The sequence below is a fragment of the Anoplophora glabripennis genome, unplaced genomic scaffold, assembly GCF_000390285.2.
Source record: "Anoplophora glabripennis isolate ALB-LARVAE unplaced genomic scaffold, Agla_2.0 scaffold328, whole genome shotgun sequence".
Taxonomy (NCBI): Eukaryota; Metazoa; Arthropoda; class Insecta; order Coleoptera; family Cerambycidae; genus Anoplophora; species Anoplophora glabripennis.
The window spans coordinates 171,498-191,880 of NW_019416473.1; the positions used below are offsets into that span (position 1 = coordinate 171,498).

The 20,383-nt window shown below is 31.0% G+C and overlaps 2 protein-coding genes across 3 annotated transcripts in view; both read left to right on the forward strand.

Annotated features, from left to right (window-relative positions):
• LOC108905342 (cholinesterase 1-like) overlaps positions 1-20,383 on the forward strand; it is an 83,957-nt gene that overhangs the window by 37,165 nt on the left and 26,409 nt on the right. Inside the window, exons 8-9 of one of the 2 annotated variants that reach the window (XM_023454635.1) lie at positions 1,678-1,819; positions 11,687-11,972. In XM_023454635.1, coding sequence (XP_023310403.1) covers positions 1,678-1,819; positions 11,687-11,867 — 323 coding nt within the window. In that variant the 3' untranslated portion in view covers positions 11,868-11,972. Of the gene's footprint in view, positions 1-1,677; positions 1,820-11,686; positions 11,973-20,383 lie in introns of those variants that run through there. The other variant, XM_023454636.1, reaches the window with a different exon arrangement.
• Positions 13,233-20,383, forward strand: part of LOC108905341 (esterase FE4) — a gene marked incomplete at its 3' end in the record, with an annotated part of 25,323 nt that continues 18,172 nt past the window's right edge. The window contains 1 exon segment of the mRNA XM_018708167.1: positions 13,233-13,358. Coding sequence (XP_018563683.1) covers positions 13,290-13,358 — 69 coding nt within the window.

The window sequence follows — 20,383 nt, forward strand, 5'->3', positions numbered from 1 at the left end:
TTTTTTTACGAAAGTGATAACAAATCGCCAAAAACCAATGTAACGCAAGAAATACTAAATTTATACCATTGGCGTACTTAACTCGAATGACTGACATTTTTACCGTTACTAATTGTTTATACATAAGTTTCAACTTTAAAATCAAAATTCTCAATAAGTATTGGGCGGAATTATAAGAGCCTTCAAAAGAAATATTACTCAACCCCCAATGCCATTTAAATATTTTGGGGTGATGCTTACCCTTTCTTGGGGGTGAAAGTGGTGGAGTCAAAAATACCAGCAAAGAATGTCTATGAATGTTTAATCTAAAATCGACGGGTCTGAGCGTTTTTCTACAATCTTGACGCAGTTCCTGAAAATGGCTCTGTTTCGTTTTCATTTGGCCACCCTGTATAATTTTAAACAAATAATTTTTATTGTTTATTAGATTGCTATGTTTACCACTCCAAAACCGTCTTGATTTAACACGGTTCAAACCATTTCAAATAGAAATTAAATTGTAGTAAGTATATAGTATGTTGTTGTCTTATTTTATTATATATAGTTTTCGAAAAAACTTTGTTTTTCATCTCGAACGCGAAATTCTTTTGCGTTCTCGAACGTATATTTCGCCTCACTAAGCTCGGCAAAATAACTTCCATTCTTGAACGCAAAAGCGCCTATCATTTCACTTTCTAGATACAAAATTAACTATAGATATATGGAGCTATGATAAAATACAATTAAATAGCTGAAAAATACATATAAATCAATTAAAATACATTTAATTAGATTTATACACTTTTAAATGCATTTATATACAGTAAATAAGTAAATAACTTGTAAATGCATAAAAAACATATGCCTGCAATAAATTTATTGGGGAAAATTACATATAGGTTTGTAAAGTTCTTGTTTTTAATGCCCAAATGATTCGACTTACAATTGGCAAGTCATTTTATAAATGAAGACCACAGATCATCATAGTTCGAGAAAAATAATTTTTAAAGATTCGCTGATTCATTAGATGTCAATAAATGTTAATAGAAACCCTAGAAGTTTTATTTATGAAAATATAATTTGACAACATTATAACTAAAAATTGTACCTATTACCGATTTTTGAACAGGGAAAAAAACGGGTGTTGTCACAAAAGGGAAATACAGTGAAATCCACAATAATTGTGCCCAGAGAGAGAAAACTTTTTCATTTTTAAATTTATGAGAAAATCTAATTCTTTATAAAATTGTATGTCATTTGTATCTTTATAATTCTTTAATCTTACGTTTATTTTCTATGTTTCTGTGAGGTATATTATCATAGTAAGATTTTACTTCCATGAATGAACTTAATTCTTTTAGACCTTGCAAATTTCTGATTTTTTAAGTCTCATATTGGAACGAAGTCGAATTTATTATTATCAAAACAAGAAATAAAAATTCTTTACTGGGCAGGGCAGGCTTAAGCTCAAAAATCTTCTAAATTAGGAGTAATATTGAATTTGCGCCCATTATCATTAACAGAAAGTATATGAGACACTAGCCATGGATGAATTTCTTTCCCTAATTGGGTATGTTGGAAAATTTACACTTATTTTCCATCTCATCAAACAGAAGATTCATTCGAGTTACTATGTTATTTGTAGGTATACGTAATAACATACAAATCTAAATTTAATTATTCTTTAAATGCTAATAGGAGTGGATGCGGTTGGACATGCTGAAGATGTGAAATATCTGTGGCACGTTGACGGATTAGACGACTTCAGTTCATACTCTGTAGGTGACAGACTGACTCAGCGTCGCCTTCTGAAACTATGGTCGAATTTCGTCAAACACAGGTGAGTTATCTAGGATACCTTCATCTAAACTCAATATTATCTTCTCACCTACCTTTCAAAAAAAATATCCAGATTTCATCACAGAACGTTACGGATTCTTAAAACAAAATAAAAATCTTGGAGAATTTCCTATATCTAATAAAAACAAAGAAATAAAAGATATAAAATAATTCATCTTAAGGACTTCAGCATTAATCCAATTGGGGTATGCAGAATCGAGTGGAGTAATAAAATTTTTAAAATGAAAAACTGATAATCGATTTTTGTCAAATTTGAAAAGAAATAGTAAATAGACTTTGATAACTGTAAATAAATTCAAATATCATGTGACGGAAAAATGAGTTTCTTCAGATCTATCTTTCGAAAAACACCTGAATTAAATCATATAATAAATACCTATAGTACAGCCTTCTAGATGTACTCGTTCAGTGTCACTAATTAGTTAAATTCCAACATTTTCCTCTCAAATTGGAAAAAAAATTAAAACGATATACTTATAAATTGATAAAATCGGAGCTGTCAGAACCATCATGACCTTAAAAGTGACCACCCTTCATATCTTTTTACATTATTTATTAATATGGTGGGAATTTTAATAGTGACACTAGGTTATTATAGTCGGTGCTGAGACTCCCCCTCCACTTTCAAACTTGGTATGCCCTTGGTATGACCTTCCGTGACCTGGATGATATTGGTAGAGGTCACGATGATTTGACCTCTGCTTATGGGAGGAGGCATTCGACATTGAATGACTTTGAACTTTGAAGTGACGTCATTTAGTAAACAAGGAATTTGGAGTTGACTTCTTCGTCAGGAACGTGGAATATAACAAAATGCATTTGTGTAGTGAATGTGGTAAAACGTTGACTCATACTGACAATTTATGTCGTTGTGAGAGGCTTTCTTGCACAGCGAGAATAACCAGTGCATACGAACCTAGTGCTAAAGGTATTAAAATCGATTCTTCAAGTACTCAAACTATTAAATGTTGCAATAATCGCTAATCAAATAAATTCGCATCGCAGAACACTGGAGCACAGAACAATGTCTTGTACTCCCAAATGCGATGGCGTACAAATTATCAACAGCGCGTTCAAGCGTAGAATTATTAGTTATCGAGTGTATAGTCAAAATCAGCATATAGATTACAATTTGTTTTCTAATGAAGTAAAAAAGAAGATATTGGAATTGCTAGAAGAAATCGTGAAAGTGCACATCTGTAAAAGTCAATATGGAAACTTTCGGCAAATATGTATTACCAACGGAGGAAACAACAGATGTTAAAGCATTTAATAGTTGTAGTAACAGGATTATTGACGAATCCAAGGATCTCAATAATATTTATTAAGAGTTTGTCGATACGATAATATCCCTAACATCGGAATTTGAAAAAAAAATATTCTGGTAACTAAATGTGTAAAACACACTGATGGGCTATCGTCGAAATTTTGTATGTTGAAGTAAATATAAATAAAAATAATCCTCTATGTGCGTCTTCATACATGAAGTTACCAAAGTTCATCGAAAATAAGAATGCCGTGGTGAATATAAGAAATCAAGATCGTAGGTATGCGCCATAACTTCGGCGATATATACTAGTCCAGGAAAATTACACATTGGCATGGCTGTTGCTTGACGTAGATTAGATATTAGTAAAAATCGGTCGAAAATAATATAAACAATGAAAATATAAGGTTGCGCCAAGAAAAAAAGTTGTGCCATTTGCAGAAAAAATTAAAAACTGAATCACGTGTGTTTTCTCACATTTTCCAATATAACTTCTTAAATATGCAGCCTACAGAAAAAACTATTACTGATGAAATTGTTTGTTATGAAATTTGCTATAAGAACAAATTGGTTTTGATACCTGTGCATTTCATATTTTTGTTGCTAGATAGCCAAAACGGCGTGAGAAAGTGATGAAAATCGAGGTAATTTTGAAGCGTTCAACTGATAGGTAAGAAATTGTCCAATTGTACTATAAATGTAGATGTAAGTACTTTAAAGGATTACAAAACGAAATCCCAAAACCCGATCGAAATCGGTCTGATAGTTTTGGTATGAGACAATTTGTTATTAAATTTTAGCGCGAAATGTCGTTATTTTTTTGCGTCAGTGCTGAGGTTAATGTTAGGCATTTTAATTGGCGCTGATTTTTTTACACATTTTTGGACTCTTTAGCTATCATATATAATCGTTCTAATATTAATTTTCTTTTTTTATATAATTTTTGGAGCGATTTTAAAAATTCAAAAAATTTTGACTTTATAAACAAATACTTTCGTGAAGCAGTTTTGCGGGTTGGAATATATACCAAAGTACAAAAAATAGTTCTCGGAAAGACGCTTAACTTGAAAAAAAGAACGTTCAAATGGGTCATATAAGTTCCGAGATATAGAGTGTCAAAGTCAACAAGCGCCTGCTGCAAAACTATACATAATGTAACAACAACAAAAATTGAATTTGGTAGGTTTTTTAAAGAACTTTCCGTATGTGTTTTTATAAATATAACCGCACGTGTGCTTTTTATATGAAAATTCAATGAATATCGTTAAGCCGAGAAGAGGGGATGAATTATAGAAATTGAAATCGTGCGTTCAAAGAGCGCGCGCGCTTCGGCCTTCAGTATCTCGGCTTCTATGGCTCCGATTTTGATTATTTTTTTTTAACCGATATAGAAAAATGAGAGGAGTTCAATTACCAAGGTTTCATTAAAATATTATAAAGCCCTTTTCGGTCTATTACGACTAAAAATTTTCCACATTTTGTTGTTATACTGTATATTCAAATAAACAATAATATCGATGGTAGGATATAGGTACATAATCCAGTGTTACTAGGTATTAGTTTTAATAATTACGTGGTAATAATGTTTAAATACAATCTTGACATTTTTATTTAATATGTAATTTATTTATTGTATTCATATAATATAGAAAAAAATATAGATACAAATAATTATTTATTTATTTTTACAAAACGTGTTTATTATACTTTCATAATTATCGTATTATTAAAGTTTTTCACTTTTTTACATCATTGGTATTTTCACTTATAATATCAGCATTTGAATAAGTATTGTTGTCCATTATTTTCAAATCAGTGCTTAACTAATTGTAAGTAGGTACCACTGTTAAATTAACAGCAAATAATGACTTATGGTTGGTTAATTTGATTTTTTAAATTTGCCAGCAATTTCATAGCCATCCTCGCAAGAAATTGGATCATTTTATTTATCACAAAATCCGTCAAAAACAGAAAAATTAAAAGATAGGTATAGGGAGGTGTAATATGGATAGATGTGGAGTAAATTTCTACAACAGATTTTTATTAAATATACAGGGTGTCCCATTTAGAAAAACCAAGTTTTGGCGGTTCGGTCAATCAAATTCGACAATAAATATGAAATTGAAATAGGTCGAAGACCATTAGACCATTAGAGATACATATAGGGAAGCTTTATAAAAGTCCTCTAAAAATATGCGTAGAATTCAAATATACAAAAATATACAGGATGTTCCATTTATAATAAGCAAATAGGTGGCGACTACCGGTATAACCGGAAGTACTACAACAATGGCATTATTTTATTTAAACTCTAAATAAAACCTCCAAAACCACCAGGTCAAAAATTTTCAAAATTCAAATCGAAGTAGTCTCCGAAATATTCTAATGGGTCGTCACCGCATGACAGCCTGTATAATGAATTGCAAAGTGCGATTTTTAATTGTTTACTAAAGGAAGAAATTTTTGAGAGCGAAATCAGCAACTATGCTATAAAAAAGCTTAATACATTTTTTAATAATGCGATGATACGTTTTATAAATATCAAATAATAATTATTTGTATCTGCATTTTTTTCTATTTTATATGTAAACAATAAATAAATTACATTAGGACATAAAAATTTCAAGATTTTAAACATTATTACCAAGTAGTTATTAAAATTAATACCTCTTAACAATAGTCATCGATATTATTTACATGAATATACAACAATGAAATGTATGAAATTTTAAGCAGTCGTAATAGGCTGATAAGGCTTTATAATATTTCAATGAAATCTTGATAATTGAATTCCTCTCATTTTGCTATATCGATTTAAAAAAAATCATCAAAATCAGAGCCGTAGAAGCCGAGATATTGAACGCCGAAGAGGGCGCGCTCTTTTTGAACGCGCGATTTCAATTTCTATCATTCATCCCCTCCCCCCGGTTTTGCGGCTCAAACGGTCGGTTTGGCGATATTCATTGAATTTTCATATAAAAAGCACACGTGCGATAATATTTATAAAAGCACATACGAAAAGTTCTTAAAAAACCTACCAAATTCAATTTTTGTTGTTGTTACATTATGCATAGTTTTGCAGCTAACGCTTGTTGACTTTGACACTTGATATCTCGGAACTTATGTGACCGATTTGAACGTTCTTTTTTTCAAGTTAAGCGTCTTTCCGAGAACTATTTTTTAGTACTTTGGTATATATTCCAACCCGCAAAACGGCTTCACGAAAGTATTTGTTTATAAAGTTAAAATTTTTCGAATTTTTAAAATCGCTCCAAAAATTATTAAAAAAAAGAAAATTAATATTATAACGATTCTATATGATAGTTAAAGAGTCCAAGTATGTGTAAAAAAATCAGCGCCAATTAAAATGCCTAACTTTAACCCCAGCACTGACGCAAAAAAATAACGACATTTCGCGCTGAAATTTAGTAACAAATTGTCTCATACCAAAACTATCAGACCGATTTCGATCGGGTTTTGGGATTTCGTTTTGTAATCCTTTAAAGTACTTACATCTACATTTATAGTAGAATTGGACAATTTCTTACCTATCAGTTGAACGCTTCAAAATTACCTCGATTTTCATCACTTTCTCACGCTGTTTTGGCTATCTAGCAACAAAAATATGAAATGCGCAGGTATCAAAACAATTTTGTCTTATATCAAATTTCATAACAAACAATTTCATCAGTAATCAGTAATCCATATCTCGAAGGTTTTGAGCTTAATTCTCTTGGACTATACACCTAGAGGTCCAATTCAGGAGGTGTCGTCGTATCCACATTTTTCTACAGTTTTAAACGTGACGGGTATGGATTTTCCAGCTAAATTAAAAGATATCATAAAATTTGAAATGATGAACGATATATCAGTTAACGTATACGATTTAGAAAAGGAATTTAAGGATAATAAAATGAAATACGAAATAGTAGGGCCGCTGCAGTACAGAGCAAAAAAAATACTTTATCATGTGAATGTGTTACTTATTACAGAGGATTTCGGAGAGAACCATCATTGTAGAAAGCAATGTATAAGTCATTATTACTGGAATAAAAATTCAAAGTTAGTTTCTAGTCAAGTTTCACTTCACGAATATAGAAAATATTTTTGTGAGGGTTGTTTGTTGTATTTCAGTAGCGAAAGATTGAGCATCAGAGCAACGACTGCAATCACGTTTATGCGACAACGCCTTCAAATAACCTTCGTATGGATAAATTTGAAAAAAATGTTCCCGAAAACATATTAAAATTTGAAAATTTCGAAAAGCTATTGAAGGTGTCTTTCGTGGTGTACGCCGATTGTGAATCTATTCTAAAACCGATCGCCACGAACCTTCTCATACGTATACTTAATAAAATGTTCATTCGATGATCTAAATTCGTATTATATAGAGGACAGAATGTCCGAAAAGAGTTCATAAAACGTCTCGAGTCGGATTTAATCGAAATTTATAATAAACATTTAAAAGAGATAGTTCTAATGACCCCTTTATCGGCGGAGGAAGAGCAAGACTTTTTGAACGCAACCGTTTGCGTATATGTGAAAAACCGTTTCATGCAGGAAAAGTAAAAGCCGGAGACCATTGTCATTTGACGGGCAAAAAAATATACGGGGCAGCTCATTCTGTTTGTAATTTAATTTATAAACTACCTAATTTTGTCCCTATCATATTACACAGCATGAGTTCTTACAATTCGCATCTTTTTATCAAAGAGTTGTGTTCTAATAAAGATAGAATAGACGTTATAGCTCAGAGCAAAGAAAAATACATATCCTTCACGAAAAGAAAAAATATTTGATGAGATTTATCGATAGTTTTAAATTTCTATCCACTTCTCTGGAAAATTTAGCACTCAACTTAGCAATAATCAATTTCAAGAAACCGTTAAACACTTTCCGGATTAGGAACAATTTAATTTAATTAGACAAAGGGGCGTTTTTCCTTACAGTTTCTTAACAACTTTGGATAAACTAGATAATAAAAATTTACCCAAAAAAGAGAAATTTTATGATAATTTTTCTCACGAGCATATATCAGACGACGATTATCATAGGGCGCAAAAAACATGAATATCTGTAAATGTCAAAATTTGGGCGTGTATTCGGATACATATTTAAAATCGGACGACCCATATTATGCGACGTATTCGAAAACTTTCTAAACATTTCACTAGATAAATATCACTTACATCCGGCTCAGTACTTTACCACCCCAGGATTAGCTTGGGACGCGATGCTAAGACTCACCAAAGTACAATTTGAACTGTTATATTGTGTTGATATTTCAATTAACCATTTCTTAAAAAAAAGGGATTCGGGCGGTATGAAAAGTGTTCGGAACGAAAACATATAGCAAATAATATTTTTGTTCAAAATTACAACCCGCTAGAGCGCTAGTCATTTATCGCTTATTTGGACGCTACAAATCTATACGGTCACAGTATGGAAATAATGGATTTCGACGTCACGAATATTCCAGACGAAGGTCGTCACGGATATATGAATATTAGTAGTCGACATGGAATATCCATCGGAATTGCACAACTTACATAGAGATTTGCCATTTTTAGCCGAGAGCATGATTCCTCCCGGTTCTAAGTCGAAAATTCCTAAATTGATACCCAACTTGAATAATAAAAGTAAGTATATAATAATAAAATAATAAATTAAGTTAATAATAAATTGCCTTTATTGAATCCTCATGTTAATATATTGATTGAGCATCATATAAAAAGAAAAGTGAATATGAGGAAGGGGGCGAAGTGTCAGCCGAGACTGCTTTTCAACTTAACCCCCCAAGAGAAAATAACATTATTAAGGAAGGTTTTTAACAATAGATTTTCAAGTATCGTACTGTTGTGACTGATGATTCAGATGGATTTTGTTTTAAACTTGGTTAAAAATTTTTTGATTCAAATCTCAATTTTGTAAGTATAAATTAGATTATTACTTGTGGTTGTTATCAATGTATATTCCATTATAGTTTCTCCTGAGGCAGGAATAAATTTGTTCCGAAAGCTCGAGCAATAAAAAAGAGTACACTTAAAAATTTTGGTTTTGACTGCAGACCCGACTTTATTTAGAATTTTGTTAGTTAACTTAGACAGTCGTCTAACGCTTTGGCAATATATATATACATAATACAATTACATAATTCAGATCTAATCATTCCAATCAATAAATGTACAAAATAAAATCATAAAACAAATGTACGGAAACTATTAAAGAAAAATATAGATAAGAGCTAAATGCAAAAACGAAAAAAAGAAAACAAATAAAATGATGCTATATAATAAAAAAATTTAGACTTTGGAAAGATACTATATTCTGCAGCTTACTATGCTTACAAAAATTTTCAACGTAGTTTCTATGGTAAAGATAATTGTGAACCAGTGATGGATATTGGAGAGTTCCGAAAAAATTCACTATTTATTATCGATTGTTTACATCAACAAGAAGCCATGAAGTCATCCACTGTAGACATAAAGATAGAATTTGAAACCCGAAAGAAAAACTTTTCTGAATATACACGAGTGTATGCATTGATAAATTCACGATGCTTATTTGGCTTACAATGCTTTGGATGGTTTTGTACATAATGGATTTAAGTAATCTAACGGACATCTTACGTGCGTCAACAATTTCTTAGTTGTTAATTAATATATTTTATTTTTCATACATGTAATTTATTTCATATTTTGTGTATTTATATAATGTATTTATCTGTAGTCATGTAATAAATAAATCAACAATAGAAGTTTAAAATCATATATTTATTTTATTTACATTTCATCATAATAAGAAAAGAGAAAATTGTTCATCATTAATATGATATATAATTTACATAACTATATCAAAATTTCATAAAAATTTCATGTTATGTCTGATAAGCTTCAACTTCGTCGTTATCTTGGCCACCATCACCATTTTCTTGAGACGTTAATTTGTATTTCACAACAGCTGCATATGACAGATAATCGAGCAAATAAAAAATAAGAAAACGTTTTAGTCCTATCTCCACTTAAACAATCACCACATGACGGAACACCACGGCAATACATTTTGCAATCTTCCTCCAATTGTCTAACCTTTCCTTCACAAAAGCATTAATTCATATCATGATGATGACTGTCTTCATCTAGGCAATACAACTCACATCTCAACCTTTTCACTGCTGATTTGATTTCCATAGCTTCGGGCCAGCTTTGGCTAACATAATGCATCTACATTTTTAAGAGTTCTTTCTATAAAAAGATAAATATTGTGATTAAAACTGATATTATAATATATCAAATTATTAATTGCCTATTAAACTTTAAAACAAAAAAAACAACCTTTTATGGTACTGACTAAATAGTGTAAATATCTATATCTATAATATAATATGATACAACTAATTGACAATGGCAAATTTTATTAATGCTTTACATTTAGCTTCTTTAAAGATAGGCTCGCTTTGACCTAAGTAAGTTATCCTATACTGCTCCCAAGAAGAATTCATTTTATTTAAAATACCCTCTGTTATGTGTTCTGCAACCCTCTTTGCTAAAAAAATATTTGAAGTATAAATTACTCTTCTTATCGAACAATATAGCCAAAATGCACTTTCCAAGACGCGTAATTGTAAAAGACAATTTTTTAATCAACTAAGGTATATTAACTTCTAAATAGGAGATCGAATAATATCATTAAAATCACCGTTAATATCATTATTAATTTTATTTAAATCATCACTTGATAATGCCATTTTCTGTTTAAAAGTAATTCCTTGTAATATCTAGTTAGCAATAATTATAATAAGTGTTCTCGTTTCAAAAAATTTAATCACAAAACACAAAAATTTACACTACTGTAGACAATAACTACTAAGGTTTGACACTGAACGAATTGTGTCTCTCTCTAGTGCGATCTACTCTCTTATATGGAAAATCCCCCACTACAATTCGAATACGTCATACCAATTTCAACTCAATTCATTCACCACTTCTATGTATGACAATTACAGAGGTCAGTCAAGGTGGTTGATAAAATATTTATCGCTAATATTTAACTCGGCAGGGGTCAAATGAAGGTCACTAACTGCCATTATGTCACTTCAAAGTCATTCAATGTCGAATGCCTTCTCCCATATACAGAGGTCAAACCAATATCCACGTCACTAATGTCGTCACCCAAGGTCACCCCGAGGTCGAAAGTGGAGGGGGGAGTCTCAGCACCGGCTATAATAACCTACTAGTGACATATTATTACGTAACGAGGAGAAATTTAAAATTATAAATATTAGTAAAAATCAAAAATATATATTTTTGTTTTGCATGTAGATATTCTATCTCCTCCCAATTATCAAGCGGATAGGTTATATTTTAAGACAACTACCTAATATCTAATTACGTATGAGACTTGACTATTCATTCATTTTGCGTTTTTTTTTTAATTTTTAAAGAAACATTTTTTTGTTGTTTCGATGCAAAATTTCTTTTCTCAATTATCTTCTAAAACATATGTGATATGGGAACGTCCAATGTCAAAATCATGGAAAAGACAGAATATTGTACATATTTTTATTAATGTCACTTGTAGGAATCCAACTCCCGAAGCTGATCCACTCTTTAACAATATTGTATGGCCAAAAGTAACTTCGGACAAGATCAGCTACTTGAATATTAACAGAACTCTTGAAGTGAAAACAAACCCCAGACAATACGAGAAGTACAAGACAATCGTGGACAAATATGCCCAAAGTTCTATGTATACTTACTAGTTATTTTATTGTATTTTATTGTATTTTGTTGTATTTTATTGTATTTTGCCATATTTTAACGTTTACTTTAATGTATATGAGAAATAAATGATTACTTTAGTTCTAGCACTGCCACCTTTTTTTTGTGTAGTTGAATCATTGGCTTCAAAGTTCCTAACCCACTTTTGAATAGCGTTGTTAGATGGTACCCCAGCGCGAGGCGATTATCGGTAGTGTAAACGAAAAGCTCATCTATATATGATTTACAATGTAGAACATAAAGCATTAAAATTATCTAGTGGAAGAACAAAATTTAAACTACATTAAAGAATAATTTTCCAATTTAATTGATTAATAAGGTCGTCGGAGTAGGACAAAATAAAAACAGAAATGCTAATGTAGATCAACAACCATATTGTAAAATACCTTATACAGGCTGTTACAAATTCGCTTCTCACTACAGGGATCTCGGAAACGGTAAGAGGTACGAAATAGTTTAAATGGGGGCAAAGTTGCCTAATCAGGGGACCAACATTATACCTCTAAAAAATCAAGGCTAACATGATTAGTTTTCGAAATATATGAAAAAACCGAAATTTTGGATATCCGTTTTTGTTTCATTTCAGCCTTGAAAAAAGACTTTCTCATGGCCACTTTTTGCCCTCTATCGAATGGCATAATTAATTTTTGTATGTAACGTTTCGTCTCCCCAGGACCATCATCAACTTGATTTTTTTAAATACGACCCTAGAAATGTTATTACATTTTTTGCAAGCTTCATAACCCCCAATACTGTACTGCCTCAACCCGAACCAGATTTAGTCATTTTGTCTCGAAAAATTCGTTCCAAATTTATCTAAATTTTTTATTTAGATTTCTTTGTTTATTGAATTATCGTACACTGTAAGTGTCGTTAGACCCTGTGAAATCCATCTAGTTTTTTAAACTATTACCACAGTATTTTCCGCCACATAATTAGACAAAATGGTTGGTTTTCATGAGTTAAATGAGCATGGTTAAAATTTTGGCAAATATGTTTGGGATACCCTGTATAATACTTTGCGGAAAAATGTAACAACGTCGTTGTAGTTTTATGTTTTCTGTTACAGGCGCATGATTACCTGCATATAAATATAATTCTCATTAAATTAGAAAACTACAATGAATATAGATTTTTCTAAAGATTTAAAGTAATTAACGACGTCTGCTGTGCTTCTATCAAAATAAAAAAAATCCATATAAGAATATTCTAAGTAAATTCTAAAAATTGATAACAGTAGATATTTATCAAGTAACCAGAATTATGCCATTGGTTTGATAGTAAGAGAATTGAAACCAAGTTTATCTAAGATCTAAGATATAAAGCACTTGCCATAATTGATTTTAAATTACTTCTAGTCACTATGTTTTGAGTAAAGAACCTGCACATAATACCTTTTAAAAATGTTTCTCGAAATGAAAATATGTGCCACGCTGCTAATTTTAATTAATGTAAAAACTTCTTTCGCTGAGGTAAGTGTTTTTTTATTACATTATGCTTCAGAACTTCTTTCTTATACCGTTAACAAAAGCTTGGTTTGATTGGTTGGCTAAACGCTCTATTAATGTAAAAATAAATCTACAAAAGTTTCTAAATGAATAATCACATGAAAAATATTTGAATATAATGTCACCTTTTTAATAACACATTTTCCTGTCAGATTCTTCAAAACGCCATCTGGAAATTTTCAAAAGTAATTTTATATTTGCAGTCGATGAAGCTGATTGTTTTTTATTGTTTAAAGTTTCATTTAATAGTATTTTTTGTTCTAATAATAGACTTCAGCACCGTGTTTAATAAATTATTTATTATATTTAACGCAATTAATTTTTTGCAAAGGGATATAGTTACTAAAACAGTATACGAAAATTAGAAATAAATAGCGGACTAAAAAGCAGTTTATTTTCCGAACGTTACAATATGAATTAAGTACTATGTCTTCTACAAATACGAGTATTTATATTATATTTATATAAATTAATAACGTGAGGCCAAACGATTTAAATCCACTTAATTTTAGTAGTAACTATAAATTATAACCTAACTAATGATATTGGTAGCCTTATTTTTATTCAGTTTGTTGTCAATAGTGGGAAATTAGAGGCCAAATTTCAAAGAAAAACACCAAATTTTCTCAATTGTCGACGTTTCGTCACTTATCGTGACATCCTCAGGACACTATAAAATTTAATAATTTCAAAATTACATCACAATTTATAAATAACAAACTTAACATTAAAATATTAAAAAAGTGTGTCTAAAACATTACAATAAAAAAAAAATTACAAATACAGACAAACAATTTTTATATGTCACAAATTTAAAAACAAAAGTATTAAAATTACATAAACAAAATGTTTTTATATAATAAATAATAAAATAACAAAATATGGTGAATGAACAAGAAACGCAACAAACAACAACCTGTACATAANCCAAGATTGTTATATGACATACTATGTATAACGAGACTAGGAAAACACAGTGAAACACTTAAATCTGTAATGTGAGTAACATATAAACAATATACGTAGATTTAATTTTAATTTAAAATTTTCTTTTTCGCATGTTATGTACAGGTTGTTGTTTGTTGCGTTTCTTGTTCATTCACCATATTTTGTTATTTTATTATTTATTATATAAAAACATTTTGTTTGTGTAATTTTAATACTTTTGTTTTTAAATTTGTGACATATCAAAATTGTTAGTGTGTCTGTATTTGTAATTTTTTTTCATGTTTATATAGATATTACTGTATTCATTTTATTGTAATGTTTTAGACACACTTTTTAATATTTTAATGTTAAGTTTGTTATTTATAAATTGTGATGTAATTTTGATATTATTAAATTTTATAGTGTCCTGAGGATGTCACGATAAGTGACGAAACGTCGACAATTGAGAAAATTTGGTGTTTTTCGTTGAAATTTGGCCTCTAATTTCCCACTATTGACAACAAACTGAATAAATTATAACATCTTTATTAGTTTAACTTCGTGGAAACATATTGTGTGAATTTTTAAGAATATTTATTTTTTTAATATTTTTATGGAATTATCGCTTGCTATCTAGGTACACGTAGGTCTACATTACAACATTACAGATAAACAATTTACAAGTCTTTGAAACTGAGGTAGTGTATAACTTATCAAATAATTAAAAGCAACTTACCTAACCTTGTACTTTCTTATCAAAATACGATATTAATGAAACGGAAAAAGTACCACTTAAATCAGATATTTTCACTGTTTTATCTGTTATTTTGTGATTTTGTTTTGATGGCAAACATTGATAGAAATACAAATGCACCGACTAACCTTTGGAATGTTTTATTTTATTTTTTTTCCACTTATACACTGTAAAAAATGTCACTCAAATTCCACTCATTTTTACTTAATAATCTGTACACACCCAATTGAATGACTTTTGACTCTATTCTGAGTATATAAAACCAATTTAGAGTTGACTTTTTCTCTAATATGATTTAAATGTAACTATTATTGAGTCATTTTTTACTCAAACTTGGTTTTTAATTAACTAAATATTGAGTGCAAAAATAAATCACTCATAAATGATTAATTAGAGATACAGTGTTGAAATTAATTTACTTCGCGCGGCATCCTCCTGTCCTGGCTAAGACCCTCCAGCTGAGACCCGCCGCCGACGCAACGGCTAAGGCCTGTTCTCCTGGCGATTACGTTTTTCTGGAGCATCTAACGGGCCCATATCACTGTGGTCAAGATTACAGAAGCAATACGTAAGTGGTGCCATCTTCACGGCGCCATTACTCGAAATTAATATACAGTGAAACCTCACTTAAGCGGACATCAATGGTCGAACCATTTTTGTCCGTTCAAGAGAGGTGTCCGCCTAAAAGAGAGATGATAAAAAAGGTACATGATGTAAAAATAAAATACAATATAAACATACGATTTAAACAAAAAATAACATAAATTTTAATATAACGCAAACATATGGTAGAGAGTATTACTTATATATTTATATATCTAAGTGCATACCTATATATTATTTAAAATAATCCGTTATTCATATTTATTTGATCATAGTTAATATATGCACGTTTTCTATAACTTGTTCTTGTAATAATATTAACATTTCGCAGCAAAAACTTTCAAATCTTCAATACACTTTTGAGTTTCAGCATGTGTTAATATTGCCTTCTTCTAATACAACATCCACATCGTCGTCATCATCAGAATATTCATTTTACACGGTTTCCTTTTTTGTAGTCATAGTTTCTGTTACATTAAAATCTTGTTCCACATATAAATGTTTGTCAAAGAAAATAAAAACCTCTGGATCTACTGGTCCGCTTAAAAGAGGTACCCGTTTAAGGGAGGTGTCCAAAAAGGGAGGTTTTACTGTACATTTAAACTCACTCAGTAGTGAGGACATTTACTCTGATTTAGGTACAAGTGCACCAAATACGAGTTTACGTGAAGAATTTATTTAAGGAGTACCTATATTTGAGTGAAAGTGTGCAGTTTTAGTTTAAATATAATCACAAATGAGTAAAATGATCAAAGTGCCTAATATTGAGTGAAGATGTACTCAATAATTTCACTTATTGGATTCACTCCGAACCTTTATTGCTTTCACTCACACCGATTTTCTTACAGTAACAGGACACTGGAAAGTTAACGAATATTTGTTTCAAAATAGATAACGATATAAAAAAAATAGCAAATGGAAAATTATTTCCTTCAGTTTAATTTTTGTTAAATTGTTTAAGTGATTGTATCTTTTAGGTACCTACCTGTACACCTGGAATGATTTAATTTTAATACAAAATAGCTTTTATTGAAATTTAATTACTACTATTAAATAATATAATAGAACTTTTTTATTTAATTTATGATAAAAATAAAAGTCAATTTTCAATAGGTGAAAGGGGTTGATTTTATAAAGTGAATTATATTTAAGCAGAAATAAAGTACGTAGAAAAAAACGCCACAAACAAACAAACAAAAACAATTATAACAATATCATTACGCCACCATTATTCTCAACATTAACCTGTTCTTCTGAGAATAAGATCATAATTCACATATTAAAAAATAAATTTCACATTAGAAATACATTTAAAATTAATTCCTAGATACCATGATTTCTGACTGTCATTGAATTATCACAAATTTTTAGTTTAGAATTTATGCAACGTTTTATAATTGATAAATACATAATATACAGCGTGTCCCACTAGTGCGGGAAAGTCCAATATCTATGTTAAAATGAGGAATATATGGATGTTTCTTTTTACTGTGTTGCCACATTTCTCGGAATGTACAAATTAAAAATATATTCAACTATACACGGTGTTCCACTTTTCCTGGACAGACACCAACTTTGGTTTTTTAAATGGAAACACACATTTTTTATATTTTTTTCGGATTCTACATCAAAAATAAAGGGTACTTTGTGTAGAATAGTTCTATTCAAATATTCACAGTTTTTGAGATATCTCGCTTGAAAAGTTTTTCGTCGATATTGGCTGCTTACATTTTCTGATACTGACAGGTTATACTAGTAGCTACTAAGCCCATTTTTTTATCAGATGTTTAGTAAGGATGACTCTTCCGAATCATGCTCCAAAAACTGGCCTGCGTTATACAGGGTGACTAAAATATCATGTCAAAATTGCCAATTGAAAAAGTGACGTAGGTAAATCATCAGTAGTTTCCATTTCAGTACCACACACTTAATTCTTTAAATGCTTTCATAGAAATGTGTCGAGAAAATTTAAATCGGGAGATCGTGGTGGTCCGGTCCTTTTCTTCCAGTCGACTGTAGTCCTTGCACTACAGTTAAAGCAATCTCGAAAATTAACAGATAATTTTCTTGTAAGACTACCATCTGAAACACAATTGGAAGACTTTGTCAGATCGCATAAAGTTACAGACTAAACGAACCCAAAAGTCAGAACTCGCAGGTATTACTTGGACCGGCCCTGTTCTCGCTTAAGGCCAACTTCAATTTTCCGTCAAGCCGACTGTAAACCTCAAGCAAAAAGAGGCGCAACGGCGCTGTGCCATCCTCTGCAACTTCAATTTTTCAATTACGGCGTAACTCGATTGCGTTCGTTAGACGGATTAGGTCTAAGAAGTAGGTTCAACGCAGAAGCGCACGATTTTATAAGAATTCCTCCACGATTTATCGATATGGAAGAACAGACGACGATGTCCTACGACGGTTTATCCTGATAATGCAATTATCCCGTTGACCGCTCCAAGGCATCAGGATCAAAAGAATGCCTTATAGTTTTTTGTAGAATTTTTCGAATGTTTCTAACTATACATATCAAGTATGAACTATTAATAAGCAAAAATAAAAGACAAACAGTATTTAAGTGTAGCTAGTAAAGGATTTTGGACTGTTGAACAACGCTAAAGATTATTACAACTTCGTGTGTCTTTATATACCACATATAACTAATTCTGCAGGTAACTAAACCGGTAAATAATAAATTTTGACCGTATTGTATCTTCCAGTTTTTCAAGCAAATCCGTTTATTGCAATTCGTTTTTTATAATTAATCACAACCGGGATGGATACTAAGAACAACACGTCTGCATATGTGATAGAGCTAATCTAGCACAGGCGTAGAAGCCACAGATGTAACCTTCGAGCATATACTCCTAGAAGCAGCTATCAGTTAGTTAAGTATTAATTACTTCGTGAAAAGAAGTCGCTCACAAAATATCAGAATTTATTTCACTCAAAATTATGAAAGAAAATCGCATAGAAGACATGTTGCGACTAGTCCATATACTTAGCTGGGTCTCACATACAGCCTTCGAGCATATACTCTTCTAGCGGCAGTCAAAAATCTCCAATTTTTTAAATGCAACACCCTGTATATATTCATACCATGAGATGCAAAATTAAATTCTCTACAACTTTGCTATACCTGCTCCTATACCAAAATTCATTAGTTTTTCATGAAACCTCATTTCTATGAAAAAATACGAAGTTTACAAATAGCTTATATGTAAAATAACGTAGTAGGCTCCTGTCAAAGGATAATCTGGAAAATTTTCGATTCACATAAGGTTTAATAGAANCCCACTCACAAAACTGTACACGCTTCTGAATATCTTGCTGTGTTAAGAATTGGTGATGCTCAGAATGATAGGGATGGAAGTTGTTTTTCTTTAACGTTCTATTAACCACACTTTTGGAAATACTAATTTTATCACTAATTTCTCTGACACTCGTAGATGGATTTTGGACTGCACATCCCAAAATGTCAATTTGACTATCCTGATTACTGCATGAGTGTGTTCTTGTTGTTTTCTCATAAGTTGCATTTGCCGTTCTTTCCAACCTCTCCTTCAGTTTTACAAAAAACTTTGTACGAAGATATCTTTGTAAATCTGGATTATTAGCTTGGTAAATAGGACTTGCCAATAAACAGTTACCATGAGCTTCTCCTACGGCGTACACCATATTTACTAATTCTTCTTTAGAGTAATTCATATCACAATTATTACTGTCGTTTTTCTATTAAACCTTATGTCAATCGAAAATTTTCCAGATTATCCTTTGACAGGAGTCTACTACGTTATTTTACATATAAGCTATTTGCAAACTTCGCATTTTTTCATAGAAATGAGATTTCATGAAAAACTAATGAATTTTGGTATAGGAGCAGGTATAGCAAAGTTGTAGAGAATTTAATTTTGCATCTCATGGTAAGAAAATATACAGGGTGTTGCATTTAAAAAATTGGAGATTTTTCAATTTTTCAATTGGCAATTTTGATATAATGTTTTGGTCACCCTGTATAACGCAGGCCAGTTTTTGGAGCATGATTCGGAAGAGTCATTCTTACTAAACATCTGATAAAAAAATTGGCTTAATAGCTATTAGTAACGTAGGGAGTAGCTTATAGCGACCAACATAACCTCATTTCTCAACGAGCTGTATAGCAGCTGTCAGTTTCAATAACGTTATTGACTATATAACTTTATTTTAAAGAATAATCGTCATAATAATAATAATAACAAACAATTAAAGGAGCTGCGGAAAGTGTCCCCCTCCTTGTTCCAAGCACTTTTCACACCTGTTCCTCGAAGAATTAAAGACATTTTCTAAGATGCTCGGGGTATTGTTAATTTCACGAATCTTGTCTATAAGTCGAGCCTGCAGATGGTTTAAATCAGGAATAGGCAGTTCAAAAATAGTGTTTTTAAGGTAAGGCCACAAAAAGAAATCACACGGCGTAATATCACATGACCTCGGTGGAAATTCATGTTCAGCATTGAGACTTATTAGTCGATTTTGGAAAACTTCCCTCAACATATTCATCGTCTCGCCTGCCGTATGTGCCCTTGCGCCATCTTGTTGAAAGTAAAAGTTTGTAATTTCGTTTTCTTCCAGCTGGTTAACAAAAGGAGCGATAATTTCTTCTCTATACCTTTGCGCAGTAAGAGTACCATTAAAAAAAATAGGTCCATAAATCCTCCTTCGATTGAGA